Source organism: Mesoplodon mirus (assembly GCF_964341445.2).
Source record: "Mesoplodon mirus genome assembly, chromosome: 6".
Classification (NCBI taxonomy): Eukaryota; Metazoa; Chordata; class Mammalia; order Artiodactyla; family Ziphiidae; genus Mesoplodon; species Mesoplodon mirus.
Window position 1 is genome coordinate 81,669,215 of NC_138982.1, and position 21,916 is coordinate 81,691,130.

Sequence of the window (21,916 nt, forward strand, 5' to 3'; positions counted from 1 at the left end):
TGGAGGGGTGGGAGTGGAGGTAAGGGTGGCCTTGTAAGCTAAGCACTCTCCCAAAGTGTCTACTACACATGAGATGGGTGGTCCACTGTTGCAGTGGCATGACTGTGACTAGGGAGGGGTACTTCTGGGGGCTAAAACAAAACTTGAGACCAGCACAGACACAGCCAGCCCACGGGGTTCGTAGACGATCTACCACCAAAGTCGATGGGTCGGCCCCTCCCACGGTGGGGCACCTTTCTACCCTCTCCCCCAGGCTGCCCAGTGCAGTTTCCTCTCCCCTTGACACTGAGGCAGTGCTGGCACTAGGTGAGGGAGGGTTGCTGTGTGGTTTGTGACACCATCTGGAGGGAACAGTAGGACAGCAGAGGGAGCTTCCTCAAATTGCACATAAATAACAGTTTGCTCATCCCCTGATTTGACTTGTTTCTTTTTCTTTTTTTTTTTTTTTTGACTTAAGTGTCTCGGAACATTAGAGTTCTCTACCAAGTAAAAGGAAGTTGGGAGGGGAAATGTCACCTCTGTAAAATATCACTCAAAGATAACTGAGTGACTTGCCAGTATTTTGGAGACAGCAAGAAAAGAACAGAAGTGGGGCCTCATCCTTCGATTTTCAACACAAGAGAAAAAGAGGAGTTGTTCTTCAGCAAGTAAGTACATTTACTATTATCTTAATATGGGATAGCTTGATAGACCTAGTGACCAACAACCTGACAGCTTTTTAAACAAACATACCATCTCTCTTACCTCCAAGATGCATACTTTCCCCCTCAAAGGGCCTTCGGGGGTCTCTTATTCCAACATACTTGGAGAATCATCATCAGAGTTATGGCCCATTATTTTAAGTTTCCTAGGTGGTAGAAAATATTAATTTTGTAGGCTGAATTTGAGTTTTCCAAAACCAGCAAAATTCTGATGAACAAGTGAATCCAAGCTAATCCTGACTAAAAGTGGAGTGTGGCTGATAAAAAACAATCCAGTTTGGCTGAAAAACTGGCTCAAAGAGGGGTCCCAAACATTTCCCGGGTAGCACTAGACTATGTCTCTGGTGGCAATCTGAGAGGATCTCATAGGAGCACAGCTTTCATTTTTATTCCTAAAGTTTAATATATTTACTAAAAAAAAAAAATCAGCTTCCTCACATTATAGTACATAATATAAATAAGTAATGTTTTCAGCATGTCTTTTCTCTTCCTTTTTTACTGACACTTTTCCGTTGATTGAGATCCTCTACCGCTTTAAGACATATTCTTTGTGTAGAAGTATTCAAAAATGGGAACACTTTTTTTTCTATGTTAATATATTAAGAAAGAAGTAGTTTCGTGACTTAAGTAATGCCTTGGACAAAATATGCCCTTCCCGGTGCTCTGTGTTTTCGGTATGTTCCGAAGAGAGTCCAAGCTTTCATGGGTGGGCTTGCTGATATCCAGGGCCCTTATAGTTAGTTCTCTGTGTTTCTAACAGTCTTCATCATCCCTTCTGGCACTGGGAGCTTGGTGGTTGGTTCTTGGAACATGCATGCACAGGCAGGGTCACCTCCCCAGAGGTCCGCCAATTTTTGCTTTTCCCTCGAGATTGTGCCGTGATATAGAGTTTGCTCAGATTACGATCCCTGACTCATTTCAGGCGGGCAACTAACAGGTTTTACATCCCATGGTGGGCCAGTCTTCCTTCCTGGGTGACTTTTATTTTTTCCTTTTCAGGTTGTGAAAATAAATCCATAATATTTTATATTTAGGAGTTTGGACACCCAGGTACACCATCCAGCCTCTCCTCAGTGTGTTTTGCAAACACTGCGAAAGAACCCTCTGTGTGGGGCAATTGAATTGTCTTCTGCCTTGCCTGGTGTAAGCTGTGAGGTGCCCGAGTCTCATTTGGCTTGAAATTGTTTGCTTTTGTTTTCCATCCTCATCAGCAGAAGCCATGGATCACACACTGAAGTGGGGAACACTCCCACCCAAGCGCCCATACCTCAAGCTCTTTCAGCTCTTGGTGCTGGCTGGTCTTTTTTACTTCTGTTCAGGTAAGCAACCTCCAGGAACTTGACTGAGTCCACTGCTTCAGGGTTTAGAGAGAGGAAATGGTGTTCTCTGTGCTGCCTCCTTCTGTGAGAGAGAAGGGACCTTCAGGGTATTTCAGTTCATTTTCGGGCTGAGAAAACATGTCCAGAGAGGTTAAAGGAACTGCCCTTGATCACACAGCAAGCCAGTGGCCAAGTTAGCTCGAGAACACAGACCTTAAAGGAAGGGTGGGGCAGTGTTATTTTAACAAAGCCAAAAGCTGATTCAGAAGGACAGCCTTGAGTTGTGATCTCTTCCACTAGGTGCTTATTTACATTTTGTGAAACGCTAAGGCACTGGCCTTGGGCTCTGGTTCCCAAACTACATTTCTATGAGACAACACAGCTAAAGTCTTCTGCTTCTAAAACCAAACAATGATGATCTTCTTTCCAAGTTGAAGGGGGAAAAGAAAGTATTGATAGTTGTAACATACAATCTTCTTAATATTAAAATTTTCTCAATATTTATTTTTATGCTTTAGGTGCTGATGCCCTTTGTCAACACAGGCATCTGACATTAAGTAGTATCAGATTTAGCACAAATCATATTTTGAGTTATTTTTAACTTACTATATAGGTATTTCAGGTGTGTCCTACAAAGAATATTTTGACTTCTGGAGGCTTTTTTTCCATCTCAGGTGCTGAACTTGGGGGGCTGTTGGGAAGGGTGGTGCTGATCCTGCTGACAGAGTGGCTCTGACTTTTTTTTTTTAAGTCAGAACAAATAAAAGATCTGCTTTGTGCTGAGCAGCATACTACCTGGTTTCATCAAAATAAAGAGGAGCCTTTGCCTCCTGCAGCATTTCCTAATCTGCAAAGAGCAGAATATCAAAGGGCCTTGTCTTAAGCGTTGGTTACTTAAAACTGCAGCCATCACCCAGAATGACTAAGGTGTGAGGGAGGGCACTGGAGGGAAGGGATTACTGTGACTCTGGTATTTGTACATTGTCTGTCCTGAGCTGGAAAACTTGCTATTTTACACTGCTGCTGAACCAAGAGAACCATGAGTCAAGTTTCACATCAGATTTTGTGTATCTGATGGACAGTAATATTTCCAACAGTTACAATTTTCTTCTGGGTAGTCGGGGGCAGCACTCCCAATCTAGACTCTTCTGGGGGATCTTAATGAGTTTTAAAAGATTTAGAAGGAAATTTACAGGCTTCCTAGAAATGTGGTATGTGTGCATGCATGCGTGCAAGCGTGTCTGTGTGTGTGTGTGTGTGTGTGTGTGTGTGTGAGAGAGAGAGAGAGAGAGAGAGAGAGAGAGAGAGATGGAAGGGGGGTGAGGAGAGAGAAAGAAACAATAAAAAAGAGAGAAAGTATAAAAAGAAAATTAAAACCAAGGCTATAGCAATTATACCAGAAAAATTAATCAGGGGCAAATGGAAGGAAATGAACTTTGAGCTAAAGAAAGATATTTAAGAAAGTACCTTGTTCTACAGCTACATTCAGATTTTATTGTTGCTATACTGAGTCAACAAAGGAATCCATGAGTTTCTTTTGTCTGAACACCTACTGTGTATCAGGTGGGCCTTAAAAACTGAGCCTGGGATTCCTGCCCTCAAAGAGATGTGAGTATGTTAGTTGGAGAAGGCAAAACAAACCCACAAGCAAGTGAAGAGCAGTGAAGTGACTGGCCCTGACTGTAAGCGCCCCAGACCTGGGAAAGCTGGGACCAGGGTGGGCTGCAGCAGCAGGGCAGGCTTTACGGTGGAGGACGCAGATGGCAGCAGCATTCCGGGCCGAGCAGTAGCATGAACAAATGCACAGAGGTAAGGATGAGTCAGGGTGAGTCCGGTTTATTCTTTTGTTTAATCATTTATGAATTCAACAAACACCGAGCATCTCTTATGTGCAAGACACTTTTCTTGGTCCTGGGGACAAGTTGTGAGCAAAATTGACTTGGCTTTTGCCTTCATGAAATTTACAGTCATTAGGAAGAAGATGAAGATTAATCAATCATTCAAATGAATGTATGACCTATATGTAGAACTAATTCACTTTGTTATAAAGCAGAAACTAACACACCATTGTAAAGCAATTATACTCCAGTAAAGATGTAAAAAAAAAAAAGGTCCTACTGTATAGCACAGGGAACTATATTCAGTATCCTGTGATAAACATAATGGAAAAGAATATGAAAAAGAATATATGTATGTATAACTGAATCACTTTGCTGTACAGTAGAAATTAACAACATTGTAAATCAACTATACTTCAATAAAATAAATTTTAAAAATGAAAAAAAAAAAAGAATGACCGAGAAACTCTCTGTTTCTCTGCCAGCGGGGACAGTGGTGAGAGTGATCTGGGTGAAGGCGGAAGGAGCAGCATGTGAGGGACACGCAGGAGCAAGGAAGTGAAGGTGGGCAGTGTTGGGGCAGCAGGGAGCAGGGACCAGACTCCATAGGGCTTGAAGGCCAGGGATCTGAATGTTGTTTGGAGGCACTGGGAAGCCATAGGAGGATTTGAAGCAGGGGAGTGACACGGTCTATACCAGTGCTGCTCACACTTTAATTATACATGCCAATCACCTGGGGGTCTTGTTAAAAAGCAGTTTCTAGCACAGGGGATTGTTTTTTTTTTTAACTGGAGTATAGTTGCATAGCAACGTTGTGTTAGTTTCAGATGTACATCAAAGTGATTCAGTTATACATATCCACTCTTTTCCAAGTTCTTTTCCCATTTAGGTTATTACAGAATGTTGAGCAGAGTTCCATGTAGCACAGGGGATTTTTAGAGCAGCGAAAATACTCAGTATGATACTGTAATGGTAGATACATGTCATTACACATTTGTCAAAACCCATAAGATGTACAGCGCCAAGAGTGACCTCTGGTGTAAACTGGACTTTGGGTGATAGTGATGTGTGAGTGTAGCTTCATCGACTGTCACAAACGTACCACTCTGGCGCGGGATATCGGTGGTGCGGAGGCTGTGCCCATGCAGGGGCGGCGGTATACGGGTACTCTCTGTACTTTACGTTTATTTTGCCACGAACCTAAAACTGCTCTAAAAGGTAAAGTCTGTATATATTTTTTAAAATGTAGTTTCTGCTTAGGTGGGCCTGGGGACGGGCCTGCATTTCTGTATTTCTAACAAGCAGCCAGGTGATGCTGATGCCGCTGGTCCACAGACCTTTAGCTTTAGTAGTAAAGCTCTAAATGATATATTTTTTTAAAAATGGTGTTGCTGAAGCATAAAGAATGGCTTGTAGGGCAGCCATAGTGACTGCCAAAACCATTTAGTAGCTTATAGTACTTGATGATAGCTTCGATGAAAAGAATGGGATCGGAGGGAGATGGAGGGATTGGAGAATGTGGATGACGTAGAACTGGTGAGGATTTGCCAGACTGAAGTGCAGGTGTGGATTGTGCCTGGCCTGTGGGAGACAAGACTGGACAAAGAGAGTGGAGTGCAATCACGGAGGACTTTGTTCAGGGCAGGGGATTTGCACACTACCCTCTCCTTTCCTCTCCTGTGTAGGAAAGCTGCACTTCCCTCTGACACCCCATCCATTGCTGCCCAGGACAGGGGACCTCTCTTTCCTGCACAGGGTGGGAGCAGCAGGGCTCCTCTCCACTTCTAGTTTCGTTTGTGGAGGCAGAAACACTGGACTCATGTGCTCCAGAGACTGGTGGTTGTCTAACATGGGCAGCTTTTCCTCAGAGCTGGGGTCCTCTCAGGAAGACACAGCTCTCAGGGGAGGGGAGAGGCCTCGGGTAGGAGTAGGCCAGGGATGCAGGATAGGTGTTGGCCTGGAATTCTGTGGCATGAGGAACACTGAGCTAGAGAAAAGAGTGCCCTCAGCGTGCCACTGTAAACAAAGCCTCTCCCCTCCCACCATGTTCTGTCTGCATGCTGTTGGCCAAGGTGTCCTGAAAGCCACGCTTCTTGCTGTGACTACTGTGATATCAACTGTTGAAGTCCCTGAGCATTTTAGAGCATATACTGTTTAGGGAGACACACAGAAGTAAGGATCAGATTTATAACGAGTATATAGGCTGGGCCTATAGAGGAGAGAAAGTTGGCAGCAATGTAAAAATCAGGTGACAAGTCTAAATCTGTCACCTGTGGAGAGCAGATACCTCTTAGCCTCCTTGTGTGCCCAGCACCCAGCCTGGGGCCCACACAAGCCCCGTGGATGCTGGTTCACTTAATCGAAAGCACTTAGAAGGGCCCCAAAAGGTCACTTCCTTTGTGTTAAAGGTCACACAGACCATTAACAGTAAATCTCCAGGTGGTGGGATTATAGGTGACTTTTATGCGTTTCTGTATTTTTCATTCTTTGCAAATTTAATGTGTGTTTCTTCTAGAGTCAGGGAAAACCTTTATTTAAAAAGCACACCAAGGTCCTCAGTGAGATACATTACGGTACACGGTGATATAAGCTGCTGTGCGCACCTGATTCTTTCTCCTTTAGGAGAAGCGGTGGTGCAGCCCTGCTGACCATTGCTGGGGTTCACCTCCGAGGAAGGGGCATTGTGGCCGGCCCAGTGTCCACACTGCCTTCCTCTAGTTTGGAGGGACTAGGGGAGACTCATGGCTTCCTAGCTTGGGTTCTTATTTTCTTAAAGCTATACATTAAATTTTATTATTGTATCTCCCAGTTGTCCTGTATGGTTTTTTTCCCCCTGCAGTGATATAAAATTCACTGTTTTAAAGTGTACGATTCAGTGGTTTTTAGTATAATCACACTGTTGTGAAACCATCACCACTATCTAATTTCAGAACATTTCTATCCCTCTAAAAAGAAACTCCATACCCATCAGCTGTCCCTCTCCATTCCCTCTGCCCTGTCTCCTGGTAGCCACTAATCTAATTTCTGTCTCCATGAATTTGCCTACTCTGGACATTTCTTCTAAATGGAGTTATATTATATGTGGCCTTTGTGTATGGTTTCTTTCACTGAGCATAATGTTTTCAAGGTTCATCCATGTTGTGGTAAGTATCAGTACTTCATGCTTTTTTGGTTGAATAATATTCCATTGTAGATTGAGTTTTGAGAGGTACATTATTTGTCTAAAACTAGTGACCACTACGCTTGTTGGCAAAATGTTCCCTCTCTTGGGGGTTTATCGGTGGAGAGTTGAAGTGGTCAGGAAAGGCAGGGGTTGGGGACTTGACTCAGTGCAAGTGTCAGCCGGTTACCACAGTGATTCTGGCCACATCCTGGGTGTGATTCAACATGTGAGGTGCTGTGTCTGAGAGAAATAGCCCCATGAAAGAAATCTGTATAGCTTTTACAGTTAGTAAAACACTTTACCTCTGGGTGTCATGTAACCCCCATGGTAATTATGTGAAGTAAGTCGGGGAGATAGTATTATGCCATTTTTCAGAAATTATACCTTGGCCCAAGGAGTTTAATCAACTTGTTAAAGGTTATGATTCTAATGCACAGCGGTGGAACCAGATTTCATCTCCTAATGCTTAGCCAGGCATTCAGCAAATATTTATGGAGCACCTACTATGGGCCAGGCCCCATTCTAGGTTCTGCAGATATGGCAACAAGCAAAACAGATAAAGACCCTACTCTCATGGACCCCAAAGTAACTCCAGCTGATATAGAGCAGCTGGAGACAAGCTCGAAGAGAAAGAAATCAGGGCAAGAAATAAATCAGGGCAAGGGGCTAACAAGTGGCAGGATGGGTGGGGTCAGGTGAGGGTCCCCCTCACCACAAGGGGACACCTTCCCTGAAGGAAGCAAGGGACGGGGCTGTGTGGATGTCTTGGGAAGACAATGGTCCGGGTCGTGTGCCTTGCACCATGTAAGGTTTTACTTGCATTCCCTCACAGAAACCTCAACCCATGTTTTTAGGTAGGCCAGTTAGTAAAATGGCAAAGCAAGCTCAAAATCCAGCTATTTCGGCAGTAATGCTGAGACCTGACTTTTCCCTCTAGAACCACTGAAGTGGACAAAGCCCTTCATAAATCTTTCGACTGTTTTCTTGTAAACGCGTGTAGCAGTCCCTGAGTATGGAAGCCAGGTCCTGGTGGGAATTGCCCAGAAGATTTTTGGTTCCTCTTTTCAGTCTGGTTCTTCCTCAGCACCAGTGTCTGGTGAGGGGATCTCACATAGGAACGTCGAAGAGCCCATTGATGGTTTGCTGTTGACCTTTAGACAAACACCCACACTTCTCCTCAGATGGCTGGACAAAAACTCCTTAAGAACTATGATTGAAGTTAGCTCACTTTCAGTTAAGATTTCTTTTTGCTAATGTCACCACATGTCAAAATGAGTTAGAAATTCTGGATTCTTTTTGGGTGGGAATAAACAGGGCACAGGAAAGATACAGTTATTTAGGACCCCAGAGGAGCGAGCTGCTTTCTATCATGGGGTCTGTCTGGCCCATAGCAAGACCAGGGTTCCATGTGTCTGACATAACCCCTGAGTGAGATGAAAGAGACCAAAAGGTACACGTTGGGGGTGAGAGGAGGGAGAGAGAGGAAAGGAAACTCTTACGGAAGACCTGCTATGTACTAGGGACTTTTCCATTTATATCATTTTATTTGAATTTAAGTTTACAATGATCCTGAGAGGTAGGCATCATAACATTTTTACAGATGAGGAAACAGGTTAATCAGAAAATGGCTGAGCTGGGACTAGACCCCAAATCAACAGGAATCCGTAGTCCATGCACCTTCTACATACCATTTTGCTTTCATTGTATCTCTTTTTAAAGAGAGTTTGGGTTATTTAGCTATTCTTTGCTCCCCTCAAGTATACCTTTTCATTTATTTCCCCCTTTTCAGTTATATTCCCTAAATCTAGGGCTGGCAATGTTCAGCACGATTGTCAGAAGAAGTGCCTTCGATCATTCCAAGGTACTTCACACTGCTGTGAAAATACCTGCCATCACAATACTCTCTTCCTAAATGCTGCGGTAGGGCCACATCCAGTCTGATGGAGGCAGGTAGAATAGCTGGTGAGATGGAGAGGTGTTAGTGTCCCATAATCCTACTGCCCAAGGAGAGTGGGCCTGGAAGTGAGATCCCTATCCTAGTGAGACATGGGCCTGCCCAGGGGTTCTGTGTGGCTCTGGAAGATACCAAAGGGAAGACGCAACATGGTAGCACTGGGGGGTTTGAGGGGGGTGGTCAGTTGTGAAAGCACCAGGGCTTTAGAGGAACTCTGCTTTTAGGTCAAGCACAGCATAGGAAAAGTCAGTATCCCTTCTAAACCAAAAAAACCAGAAAATATAGTCTGACAGGGATTTTGGTGCTACTGATGAGTGCTTAGGAAATAACAAAAAGATGGAGTTTGGATGCTGAAATATTGATATTTCTGCGATATGCTGATGGGAAATGGGCAAGTGTTTTAAACGGGGACCTTCTAGCAAAACTAGTTTGTAGGGCACCTGTTGTGTGGATTGCAGATAGCCAAGGGAGATAAAGACAAGATATCCATCTGTTTAGGGTAGCTAGAGAGGGCAGAAATTGTCCAGAGGAGTAACCAAGGCCTTGTCAGGTGGGGATGAGGAGAGTCATTTCAGAATGACATCATGGGGTCAAGCCAGGCCTGGAAGGAAAAGGACTGTTTCTCAAAGCAAAAGAGCCCAGTGATGGAGCCCAGCTGGGAGCAGGCAGTGCTGGCTTACTTATCCTAGAACTGGGCCTCAAATTGGGGAAACCATTAAACAAGGAGAGTGGCCCAAAAAGTTCTCTGCAAAACTGGGGCAGTTTCCTTTCCTGGGCTTAGTCTCCTCATCTGTAAAATAAGACCACCAAAATGATCAGGGAAATTCCTTCAAAATCTCACATTCCTTAACTATGACTTCCCTATCCCTGTGGGACTGATAACATTGTCTAACTGGTAGTTGGCACTCATATGCTAGGTCTCCTAAAGTCCTTCTTCTTTTGGGACTAGTGTGCCTTCTCTCTCATTGTCCATGGACAGACAAATGGATAAAGAAAATGTGGTATATACATACAATGGAATATTAGTCATTATCATCATATCCTTAAAAAGGAAGGGAATTCTGACACATGTAAAACATGGAGGAACCTTGAGGGCATTATGCTGAGTGGAATAAACCAGTCACAAAAAGACAAATACTGTATGATTCCACTTATATTAGGTATCTAAAGTAGTAAAATTCATAGAAACATAAAGTTGAGTAGTGGTTACCAGGGGCTGGGGGGAGGGAGAAAGGGGAGTGGTTTAACGCATACAGAGTTCCAGATTTGCAAGATGGAAAAGTTCTGTTTCACGACAATGTGAATACACTTGATGCTACTGAGCTGTACATTTAAAAATGGTTAAGATGGTAAAATTTATGTTATTTTTTATTTTTTTATTTTTTTTGCGGTACGCGGGCCTCTCACTGTTGTGGCCTCTCCCGCTGCGGAGCACAGGCTCCGGATGCGCAGGCTCGGCGGCCATGGCTCACGGGCCCAGCTGCTCCGCGGCATGTGGGATCTTCCCGGACCGGGGCACAAAACCGTGTCCCCTGCATGGGCAGGCGGACTCTCAACCACTGAGCCACCAGGGAAGCCCTATGTTATTTTTTAATCACATTTTTTTAAATGGAGAAAAAAAGCACTGGGGACCAAAGAAACCAAAATCAAACTGAACACTCCAATACTGCTTGGTACTGGATACAACACTCAATTCTGTTACCGTCAGCTCCAAATTCTTGCTTGTGTAGGCATCTATATTTAGTAGATATAAGATCTTGTTCTGTTTGTCTCTCCATAGGCGTTATCCAGGTGACCAAAACAGTGAAAGAAGCAGCAATGCTATCCTGTGATTACAACATATCCACTGAAGAACTGAAGAGAGTTCGCATCTACTGGCAAAAGGATAATGAAATGGTGCTGGCTGTCATGTCTGGAAAAGTGAAGGTGTGGCCCAGGTACGAGAACCGCACCATCACTGACGTCACCAATAACCTCTGCATTGTGATCCTGGCTCTGCGCCTGTCGGACAATGGCACCTACACCTGTGTTATTCAGAAGCCTGAGAAAGGGTCTTACAAACTGAAGCACCTGACTTCGGTGAAGTTAATGGTCAGAGGTCAGTGGAACTTTCTGATTTTCAATAAGCCGGCAGACTCTAGATGCCCTTAAAGACATACTCCTATTGATTTAAGTGGAAATTTTACCAAAGAGGGGTGTATCTCACTTCATTTCTTAGGGTTGAGTCTCTAGTTTTACAGTGAACCCTAACTGCTTTCTCAGGATGTCCTGGAAATAGCTATTAGTTGCATTTCTTGCACGTTGACAATCCAAGTTCATGACAATCACCCTGGAGCACTATGATGACCTGAAGTATCTTCTGAATCATAAAGGGACACATTTGATTTGATGTAGCTATACTATTAACTGGATTTGATCCAGTAATATATTCTTGTAAAGTATGTTGAAAGGTATAAGAGCAACGCAGGCATAAATACTATGGCTATTGTTCTATTATATTTATTGTATATTTGAAGCTCTCCTCTAACGGTCATTCCTACAAAGTTAGGTGTTAGAGAACTGTGAAGGGCAGGGTAGGAAGGAGCCGTGACTTAACCACAGGTGATACTGCTAGAGGATACTAATGTATCCTGAGCCCTCATTGAGAAATGGCAGCCCTTGGCCATTCCCTCATACTTGAAATTCAAACACATCTCTTTTTCTTCCTGGGCACTTGAGGCTTTAGTGGAAAGGCTCAAACCTTTTAATAAAAGATAATAATTAACCTTGATATCAGTTAACTTAAGTGGATCCTTAGTGAAGTCTTCACTGTTCTTCCCTGCTTTTGGTCTTCAGTTATGTTGACTCTTTAGCTGTAACATCCAGATCATACCTAAAGCTTAGGAGGTAAGCCAAATTTACATGGAATTATCTTGAACTTCACTCTGTGTATTGCCTAACCACGGAGAGAGCGAATGATCATATGGTGGTGAGATGTGAGGGGTTCTGAGAAGCCCACTTCCTCCAAAGTTCAGACCTGCGCCGATTCCTGGAATTCCCACTATTATAGCCTCTCCTGCTAATCTCAACCTTTTTTCCCCACAAGATCCCTGTTAAAGATAAAAATGTGTTCCCTGGGGGAGATGGCACCACAGACATATTAGCCTGTATTAGTTAATTACATTAGATACATAGCTAGTTCTCTAACAGAATATCCAGACAGAAGTAGACTCAGAACATGTACTTTTTTTTTTTTTTTTTTTTGCGTTGCATGGGCCTCTCACTGTTGTGGCCTCTCCCGTTGTGGAGCACAGGCTCTGGACGCGCAGGCTCAGCAGCCATGGTTCACGGGCCCAGCTGCTCTGCGGCATGTGGGATCCTCCCGGACTGGGGCACAAACCCGCGTCCCCTGCATCGGCAGGCGGACTCTCAACCACTGCGCCACCAGGGAAGCCCCTAGTACATGTACATTTTGATAGAAAGATAAAGAAGAAACTCCAAGGAGACGAGGCGGAGTTTCAGGGAGGACAGGCCCTAGTAGCAGGTTATCGTAGGAGACCAAGGACAGCTAAAGTGGTAGCATGGGAGTGCTGAGGGCCTCAAAAAGGAGAGTGGGGCACCAAAATCAGGTAAGGGAAGACAAAAATGGAAATTCTACTTGCTTAATTAGACACAGAACCAATTCTGGTATTTCCAATTGAGTCAGTTAGAACAGTGCTTCCCAAATGATTAGGTGCCTATGACTTGGGGATGTTGTTGAAATGCAGATTCAAATGCAGCAGGTCTGGCACTTCTAACAAGCTCCCTGGTGAGTCCTGTGCTGCTGCTGAGGATCGCAGTTTGAGAAGCAAGGCCAAGGTGACCAACTGCCCATTCTGCCCAGGACTGAGGGGTTTCCTTGGACATGAGATTTTCAGTGCTAATACTGAGAAAGTCTCAGGCTAACTGGGACAAGTTGCTTTCTCTAATTTTCTAAATGATATAATAGCAGCATAGTATCAATGGATGAAAGCCTTCATCAAGCAGCGCATTTGAGGAGCTAGCTATACTAGTTAACATATTAACTAGGTTAATGGATTTTTACCTTTCTAAAGCATATGCACCTTTTCCTTTCCTAATAAGATATTCTTACCCTACCTATTAAGAGTGGTGAAAATTTGGGTTAATTGATTAAAATGAGAGACAAAAGAATAATTCTTTGATGGTTCACAGTCTTGCAAAGCCTTAGGAGCTGTTACTCTAAACAGATCACCTTATAGAAGGGATAGGAGACAGAGCTTAGGCTGTTCTAAGCCCAGCCAGACCTTGAAAAGATGTTTTTTAATATGATCCTTGGTGTTAGTGGCATTCTTGTGGTTAAATGTTTCTTAGAAAAGCGAAGTGAAGAAATGAACATGAATCATAATTAGGATATGAGTTACTTGGATTTGTTATTCCAAGTTATAACATGACATACTGATGTTATGAGAAACAAACAGAATATTCTTGTTGTTAGCTACCAGTGTAATTATTTGATCTTTTAGGAAAAATTAAAGGAGTAAAAAATAATAATGTCAACTAAAAATGGCTCGAGAAAATGTCAAACTTAATTTAGGAACAGGATTAATTCAAAAAAGAAAGGTGACTCTATCCCTAACCACATCCAAGTTTTTCTTTTTCTTGGCATTTATAGTCACTTGTCATAATTTTGTGCCACCAGGCAGTCCTGGAAGCTTTCACCGGGCAACTTGATTTAAATGAGGGAACTCATTTAAAAGAGGACAAATATAAAGGCCTCCCTGGTGGCGCAGTGGTTGAGAGTCCGCCTGCCGATGCAGGGGACACGGGTTCGTGCCCCGGTCCGGGAAGATCCCACGTGCCGCGGAGCGGCTGGGCCCGTGAGCCATGGCCGCTGAGCCTGCGCGTCCGGAGCCTGTGCCCCGCAACGGGAGAGGCCACAACAGTGAGAGGCCCGCGTACCGCAAAAAAATAAAAAAGAGGACAAATTTAAGACTCACATTAGTCTATTAACTAACTTCCTGTGTGTCAGGCTCTGTTCTATGTGATTTATATTAACAATGTCATTTAATTCTTACAACGCTGGGAGGCAGGTACTATTATCCCCATATTACAGATGAGCAAACTAAGACTAAAAGTGGTTAAGTAATTGGCCCAGTGTTAAAAGGCAAAACTGGATACAAAACCTGGTCTTGGGACTTCCCTGGTGGTGCAGTGGTTAAGAATCTGCCTGCCAACGTAGGGGACACAGGTTCAAGCCCTGGTCCGAGAAGATCCCACATGCTGTGGAGCAACTAAGCCCGTGCGCCACAACTACTGAGCCTGCGTTCTGGAGCCCGCATGCCACAGCTACTGAAGCCTGCGTGCCTAGAGCCCGCGCTCCGCAACAAGAGAAACCACCGCAATGAGAAGCCTGTGCCCGGCAACGAAGAGTAGCCCCTGCTTACCGCAACTAGAGAAAGCCCACGCACAGCAACGAAGACCCAACGCAGCCAAAAATAAATAAATAAAACCAAAACAAAACCAAAAACCTGGTCTTGATGACCACTGTGCTATACTACATCTCTCTGTGAGACTCTGAATTCTGAAAAGAAAATTAATATATGAGCTGAAGTATGGGGGGATTGGTTCCCCACATTATGCTAAGAAGTATAAATTCTTTAAGCCTAACAATAAGTGAGGAAGAGGTGAGGGGAGTTTTTTCCTGTGTTCTCTGCAGTCATTTCACTATGCTTTGCTTTATTTTATTAAGTATCTTATTAAGGGGCAAATACACAAATGAAAGAGTGCCTCAAGTATCTTGGAGGAATATTAGGAAGGTCTCTCTGTCCTCATAAGGAATATGAGAACAGCAAGGGAATCAGTAAAGTACAGTGGTTGAGATTACAGGCTCAATAGTGTAAAATCTGGACAGAGGTTTATCTGATTAAAGACTACGTTTGAAAAGGTAAGGTAATGCTAAACAAACTTTAGAGTAGTGTTACCTCAGGTGTGAGAAGTAGGGAGACAGCAAAGTTAAGACCATACAAGTAGATTTACACAAGTTACTGTCAATATTCTGGTTCTCAGTTTGGACGGTGGGTTCCCAGGTGTTTAGTATAGTATGAATTAATAAATAGATACATAAAAGAGAGCTACTTTGTATACCTCAAAAATTAGGAAGAAAGAGAAGAAAAAGAAGTAAAAGAAAGGAAGGAAAGGAAAGGAAAAGAAAAGAAGGCAGACATATTATAATCTGCTTGCTTATATCTCTAATACCATGGCATTAGTATTTTTCTGAGAATATATTTTTCAATATAATCTTATTTTTAATGTTTTAATAAAACAGCAATGTTTGAAGCTCTAAAAAAAAAAGAAAGAAAAGAAAAGAAGTCAGGGGAAGGGAAAGGTCTGGTATCAGAAAAACTTGAATTCAAATCCCAGTTCTGCCACTTGTTGGTTGCGATTTCTCTAGACCTCAATTTGATTATTTATAAAGTGAAACATTGTATTAGGTTAAATCATATGAAATTACTGATATTTGACCTTTTTTGATCTACAAGCTACCTCCTAGGGTTGTTGTAAAGATGAAATGAGATAATGTCCAGACCTAAGAAACATTAACGTGTTGTCTATTATTTTTTTCTTCACCTCTTGCAAATACAAGTATTGATACTATGTCAATATTTATTCACATGAACCTACTTCTTTCTTTAATAAGTGCCCTTCTACCTCCTTATGAAGAATTGATATAACCAATTCAAACCAAAATTAGTCTTTGGATTATACATAAATATTAATGGCTTATGGGAAGTTGCAAATTATATTTTATTATTCTTATTAAAGCTAGGTATTTATTAAAAATATAAACACACACACTAATATGTAATGATATGTACTTACAGCCTTGTTCTTTCTTCAGCTGACTTCCCTGTCCCTAGTATAACTGATCTTGGAAATCCATCTCCTAACATCAGAAGGATCATTTGCTCAACCTCTGGAGGTTTTCCAAAGCCTCACCTTTCCTGGCTGGAAAATGGAGAAGAATTAAATTCTACCAATACAACACTTTCCCAGGATCCTGAAACTGAGCTCTACACGATTAGCAGTGAACTGGATTTCAATATGACAAGCAACCACAGCTTCGTGTGTCTTGTCAAGTATGGAGGCTTAACAGTGTCACAGACCTTCAACTGGCAAAAATGTAAGTGATATTGTTCTGGGAAGTTTCTGCTGTGTAGAGTCTAAAAAGAAAATAACTCAGCCAGATGCATCACAGAATTATGTATATCGACTCTGATAGTATTTTTTTGCAGTATTTTTAGACATGCAAATAAAATGATAATGAAAGTATTACTATGACTTATTAAGGTCACTGTACAAGGTTTGACTATAATGTTACTAGACTAATTTTATTTTCTTTAAGAAACATTCTAAAATTTAGACATCCAAGTAAGTTCTATCCATCAAGTCAACATCTTAGGAAGTTATTATAACAATATTGTTGTGATTGAAAGCACTAAGAATTGTCCTTTTTGGAATTGCTCTCTGGGCTTTGGCACTTTCATTTTGGGGGCCACCTCCCCATGGTCCCATGATGTCAAATCATTGTCTTTTGAGGGTGAATGTACCTTTTAAGAACTACTGGTTCATTTAGAACCAAGTCTAGTAAAGAAGGTGAATGACAAACTACTTGAGGACAATGCCTGAAAAAATTGGTCATTTTTAACCAAAACCATAACCAAATAGTTTACCTTACATGTAGTAAACTTATACAATTTTCTTTCCCCAAGAGGTGAAATCATCTGAAAATATAAAATGGAAAAAGTTGGGCTTTTATAAATTTATGCATATTAAACCCATAATGGGTTATTACAGAAGAACTCAGATACTTGAAATACATTTCTAACTTGTTTGGCTGATTATATGGAGCACCACCAGGCCTCTCCCACCCCTAGCCCCACTTATAACAATATGTTTTGTGGCTGCATAGTAAAAAATTATACATCGAGTATAATATATTATGTGTACTATGTCTTACATCTTCCTCTTATTTTTGCTTGTAGTAGAGGAGATATTTTAGATGGTCTAGCAGTTCACCTTAGTAAATGATTTACTCTAGATCTTTCTATCTTGAGTGGATTTTTTATTTTCCTCAATAGGTAATGAGATAAAATTTGGGGGGAAAATTACTCCAAATTTTGACATGATTTTGTTAATAGTCCAAACTCATCTCTATCATCTTTTATGTATTCTAAAGAATTTATAAAAATGAATTTTGAATCCTATAGTAAAAATAGTTTATTAATTCTGCATTTTTGTCACTTTATTGATATATAATTATTTAACCAATTTTAGATTATGATGACTAAGGTAGACAGTATTACACAAATTAGTAACAGCAGCTTCAATTATATTTTATTTTGGACATCATTTATATTTGGAATCTGAGTACATATGATATTCTAAGGCAAGGGTTGACAAAAAGTTTCAGAAAAGGGCCAGATAGTAAATATTTATTCTTTACAGGTCATATGGTCTCTGGCAACAACTCAGTTCTGCTGTTATAGCATGAAAGCAGCCATAGAAAAGACAAATGAATGACATAGCTGGGTTCTAACAAAATTTTATTTAAAAAAATAGGTGGTAAGCCAGGTTTGGCCTGTGCATGGTAGTTTGTTAACTTGTAGGAGATAGAATGTAGTCCTTTACATAAAAGGGTGGAGCTATTATTTAGAGATGATTTAGACTGCCCAGCTTTATCATCTTTTCCCTATTTTGCCTTCTCTCAATTCTTCCTTCATGCTAAGGATGAGCAGTATCCCTTTTCACGATAATTCAAAATACTAGTTCTTTGTCCTATTTGGTCCACATTCCCAATGACTAATGGAGAGATGATTAACAGTATGTGTTTAATCATTCCTTCTTTCATTCAGTTTTTATTAAGTAGTTATCACATACCAAGCATCTTGCTAGGCACCAGTGTTGTCTTTGTGGTCAGAGAGCTTTAAATACTTCAGATCTCATGAACTGGACGGCAAGTATCATTTAGAGTCAAAAGCAAATAACACATTTGTGGGGGAGGTCAAGGGGTGACTGCATAAACAAACATAAATTAGGTGTATAGTTGATAGGAATAGTTATGTCAATGTGAATAAAGCTTTACTATTTAAATACCCACTCTTTACCCCAAATTTATTAATTAAACAGATTGGGTCTATGGCTCTTTTAGCCTGGGCCTGCCCAATTTGTTAACCCTTGATGTACTGGAAGATATGTGTGTGTGTGGAAGGGGTGAATCAGGGAGTCCCACTCAGGCTATCTAATGAGCTATATGTGCAGATGTCCTCACACAACTATGCCCTTGGGATTTGGGGTCTGCCCTGTGGTGCCTTACCAGGTTCCTAATAGGCATCACGACAGAGCAGGTTTGCTGCTACTGGTTCCCCCTTCTTTCTCTTAAGCACATACCTTCTTTCCAGGCTGAGTGAGGCTTGAGGATGGATGAGGAGTGACCTCTGAGAGGAAGCCAGGAGTGAGTTGGAACTTGTGAAACATCTAGACTCCCAGGATAATAGCAAGAGCTTCTTTGTTATTTTGGGTGTCATTCTGGTCTGCAGAGGCCAACCCTGCTAATCACTCGATGTCTCCACCCAATCTGGTGTTTTAGAGAAAAATAAAAAAACGACTTTCCCTAGTCTCTAAATAGTAGGTCCTCTATGGTCAAATGTGCATTTTATAATGATCACTGTGGTAGAATGTGTAGGAATTATTAAAGCCTAGAAAACCAGAGGCAAAGAGACAATATAAAGGCGACTAAGTTGGAGATCAGAAAAACCTGAACGAAGGCGGTTGCTGCAGGAGATTTGGAGAAAAGGAATCAGTTGCAGAGATTTTCTCAGTACAGCATAGAAAGTCAGTGGGAGCTACTGGGCAGTGAGCACAAAGGCAAGCCTCCCCTTTTATTTGGGTCACTGATGGTGTTGCCATTCATTGAAATGGGAGAATGTGGGTGGTAGATATGCTTTGGAAAGAATACATGGATACTGAATTCAATCTTAGTCAGGTGGAGATGCTGGCATCCAACCATATAGTCAACGGCTGGAAATACAAATTTGGGGCTCAGAAATGAGATCAGAAATATGGTATACAGATTTAGAAATCAGCTGGTGTTTCCAAACTTGGGTGTGGATGAGATCACCCCATGACTACCGGGGCCAATGAGAGGAGAATGGGACCACAGATGGAACCATGGGGAACAACAGTAGTTAAAGGACAAGAAGAGGAAGAAGAGCCTACAAAGAAAACTGAGTCACAACAAACAGAAACTGAAGAATGTGGTGTCATAGACGTCCCAGGAGGAAAAGTGTCAACTGGGCCGAATGCTGATGAGAAGTCCAATAAGCTAAAGACTGAAATTTATCCCCAAGGCTTGTAATCAGAAAAATGAGAAATGGTACTTTAGTAAATGCTCAATATTTATTTGTAAGCCATTCCAGAGAAATCAGAAGAGGATGAGCTGCTAATATTCCTTTTGTGTCCTGCCCTTCTCCAGATGTTGCTAACTATTCCTCAAAGGGGTTGAAAATAAATGGTGTAGCTGCTGATCCTGAGCAGGAGGGACTGACAGCAGTACCGCATACACCTTTCTACTCCCACCCGCATCCTTCCTCGTGTGCCCTGTCTTTTCTCTGTTCCCTGTGTTCTACAGCTGATAGCCAGTTTGTAGAGCTCTCCTTCAGGATGATCCTACCTACTACCAAGCCATACCCACGCTTGGTTCTTTGCTGGGTCTCTTCTATTCTTCCAGAAGCTCTAGGCTGTATGATGAAAAATGTGTATCTGATAATGAATGCAAAGTGGCTTCTGTAGCTTTAGGCAGCTACTGTAAGGGGTGTGTTTGTGTGTGTGTGTTAAAGAGGACATCCTAAAAGGGAGAAGGCATGACAGAGCTGGAGAAGGTAAAATAAGGTATATCTAGAACACAATATCAACTATTAGTAACAATATGTAGTAATATCAGCTATAGAAATGAGATACGAAGACAAGATAGCTTTTAAAGGCTTTCCTGAGAATCTTTTTTTATGCCAACTTAACTCAGTAGATGCAAAAGTTCAAATTTTCTTTTTCATATTTAATATCTGACATCTGGTATTAGTTGCCCACAAGTATGTGTCTGATTAAAGAGTTATGCAAGAAAAATGCTGGAAGCTGCATTCTGGAGAGCTGACCAGGCAAAAAAGTGAAAAATGCTTTACAGTTGTGTCAATATAAGGGGGCATAGAATGGGTATCAGGCAGTTGGAAACACATTAGAGCTGACACTATTCTTTTCCTTCAGCAGCCAAACCAGCCCCTTCTGCTAATCAGCTCCTGCTCTGGGCCATTATTATCTCAGTCTCAGCATGTGGGATTTCTGTGATCATTGCAGTAGCACTAACATACCTGTCCTGCAGTAAGTAATATTGTACTGTCACAACGACCTCAATTCCTGGACACCCAAACTCTACCAGTATGGGTCAGCACCTCTCCGATGTTTTAGCCTATTTTATTCTCATTTTTGGAGCAAATCTATGGAAACTTTAGTGTCTCCTTTACTTGTCTCAGCAAGTTCTGTTCATTCACTGGACAGATATTTCTTGGACACCTACTATGTGCCTGGCACTCTGCTAGGCACTGGAGTTACAAAGATGAGAGATCACTGCCCTCAAGACACATTCTAGTTTAGTCCTTTTATTTTTCCCCTAAATGTATAATATTTTCTTGGAGACACTGAGGCTTGCTAACTAAATTGAAAACATATCTGATACAAAGTGATAGTCTAATCTTTGATTTGGAATTGGAGGAAAGGCAGAATGACAAGGTTTAAGGGCAAGAATCATTTTCTTGGAGGAGGGTAAGATGCACTAATGAGATGTAGTTGAGCAACTATATGGCCACAGGTGATTTTACCAATTCTCAATTCTTCAGAATTTATTTTTGGATGAAAGATCAGGAGTGAGGAAAGAAGAGATATCTAGGATTTTTCTTCCTATGAATCTAAATTTTTGGCTTTACACATATGCTACCCTCCATCTGTAATTAAATGAAGAGGAACAGCTAGGCCAGCACTAAGGCTATAGTCACCATGAAGGAACACCAACCTTTCTTGGAGTAGAAATCTTGTACACTGAGCAAAGAAAATTAGAAGACCAACATCTGCTGATTTCCCCAACTTTCAGCACAAAAAAATGTCAAGGCTCGAGGAAGTGACTAGAGACTCTTTGCTATGAACAACCTACCCCATGGGTAGGATAAAGAGGTCTGGTGGGCTCAAGGATGTTTCTAATACAGACTGTGAACCTCTCCGGTTCAGAGTTTTTCATCCTTAGTACTATTGACTTTGGGAGCTGTATAATTCTTTGTTTTAGGGGCTGATCTGTGCGTTGTAGGATGTTTAGCAGCATCCCTAGCGCCCACTCACTATATGCCAATAGCACCTCTTGCCCCTGTTGTGACAGCCAAAGATGTCTCTAGACATTGAACATCCCCGGGGGGTGACGGTGGTGGTGGCTGTGGAAATCACCCCTGGTTGAGAACCACTCCTCTAGTTCTAAGTCAGTTGAAGGTTTGCTGAAATACATGGGCATGATTTAAGGGAAACTTACCTACCTAGATTTTTATTGCTTGTGCTTTGTCTCCAAGGACATGCTGCAAGATGGAGAGAGAGAAGGAGGAATAAGGAGAGCATGGAAATGGAAAGGATCTCCCCATCTACATAGGATCTGTGGAAGGATTGGGCTGACCAGAACACCTCGAGGTATCTTCTCTACCAGTGTGGGATATGTGAGATCTTGTGCTCGTGAACACAGAGTTTTCTTCCTCTCAGTACCAAATTTAAGATCTTTTATTACTACCACCTTTTCAAAATCCACATTCAATGTACTCTAAACAGATGGTTGGCACCTCTCTCCTTTCTCCCCACATAAAATTTGCTTATTGTAACCT

General features: G+C 42.0%; 1 protein-coding gene across 1 annotated transcript; it reads left to right on the top strand.

Annotated features, from left to right (window-relative positions):
• Positions 1–1,920: 1,920 nt before the first annotated feature.
• CD80 (CD80 molecule) lies at positions 1,921–21,690 on the top strand (the record flags this gene model as incomplete). The annotated part of the gene is made up of 5 exons (XM_082625710.1): positions 1,921–2,020; positions 10,756–11,073; positions 15,853–16,134; positions 20,271–20,384; positions 21,614–21,690. The coding sequence occupies 5 exons, from the start codon at positions 1,921–1,923 to the stop codon at positions 21,688–21,690; spliced, it is 891 nt and encodes a 296-aa protein (XP_082481836.1).
• Positions 21,691–21,916: the final 226 nt, after the last annotated feature.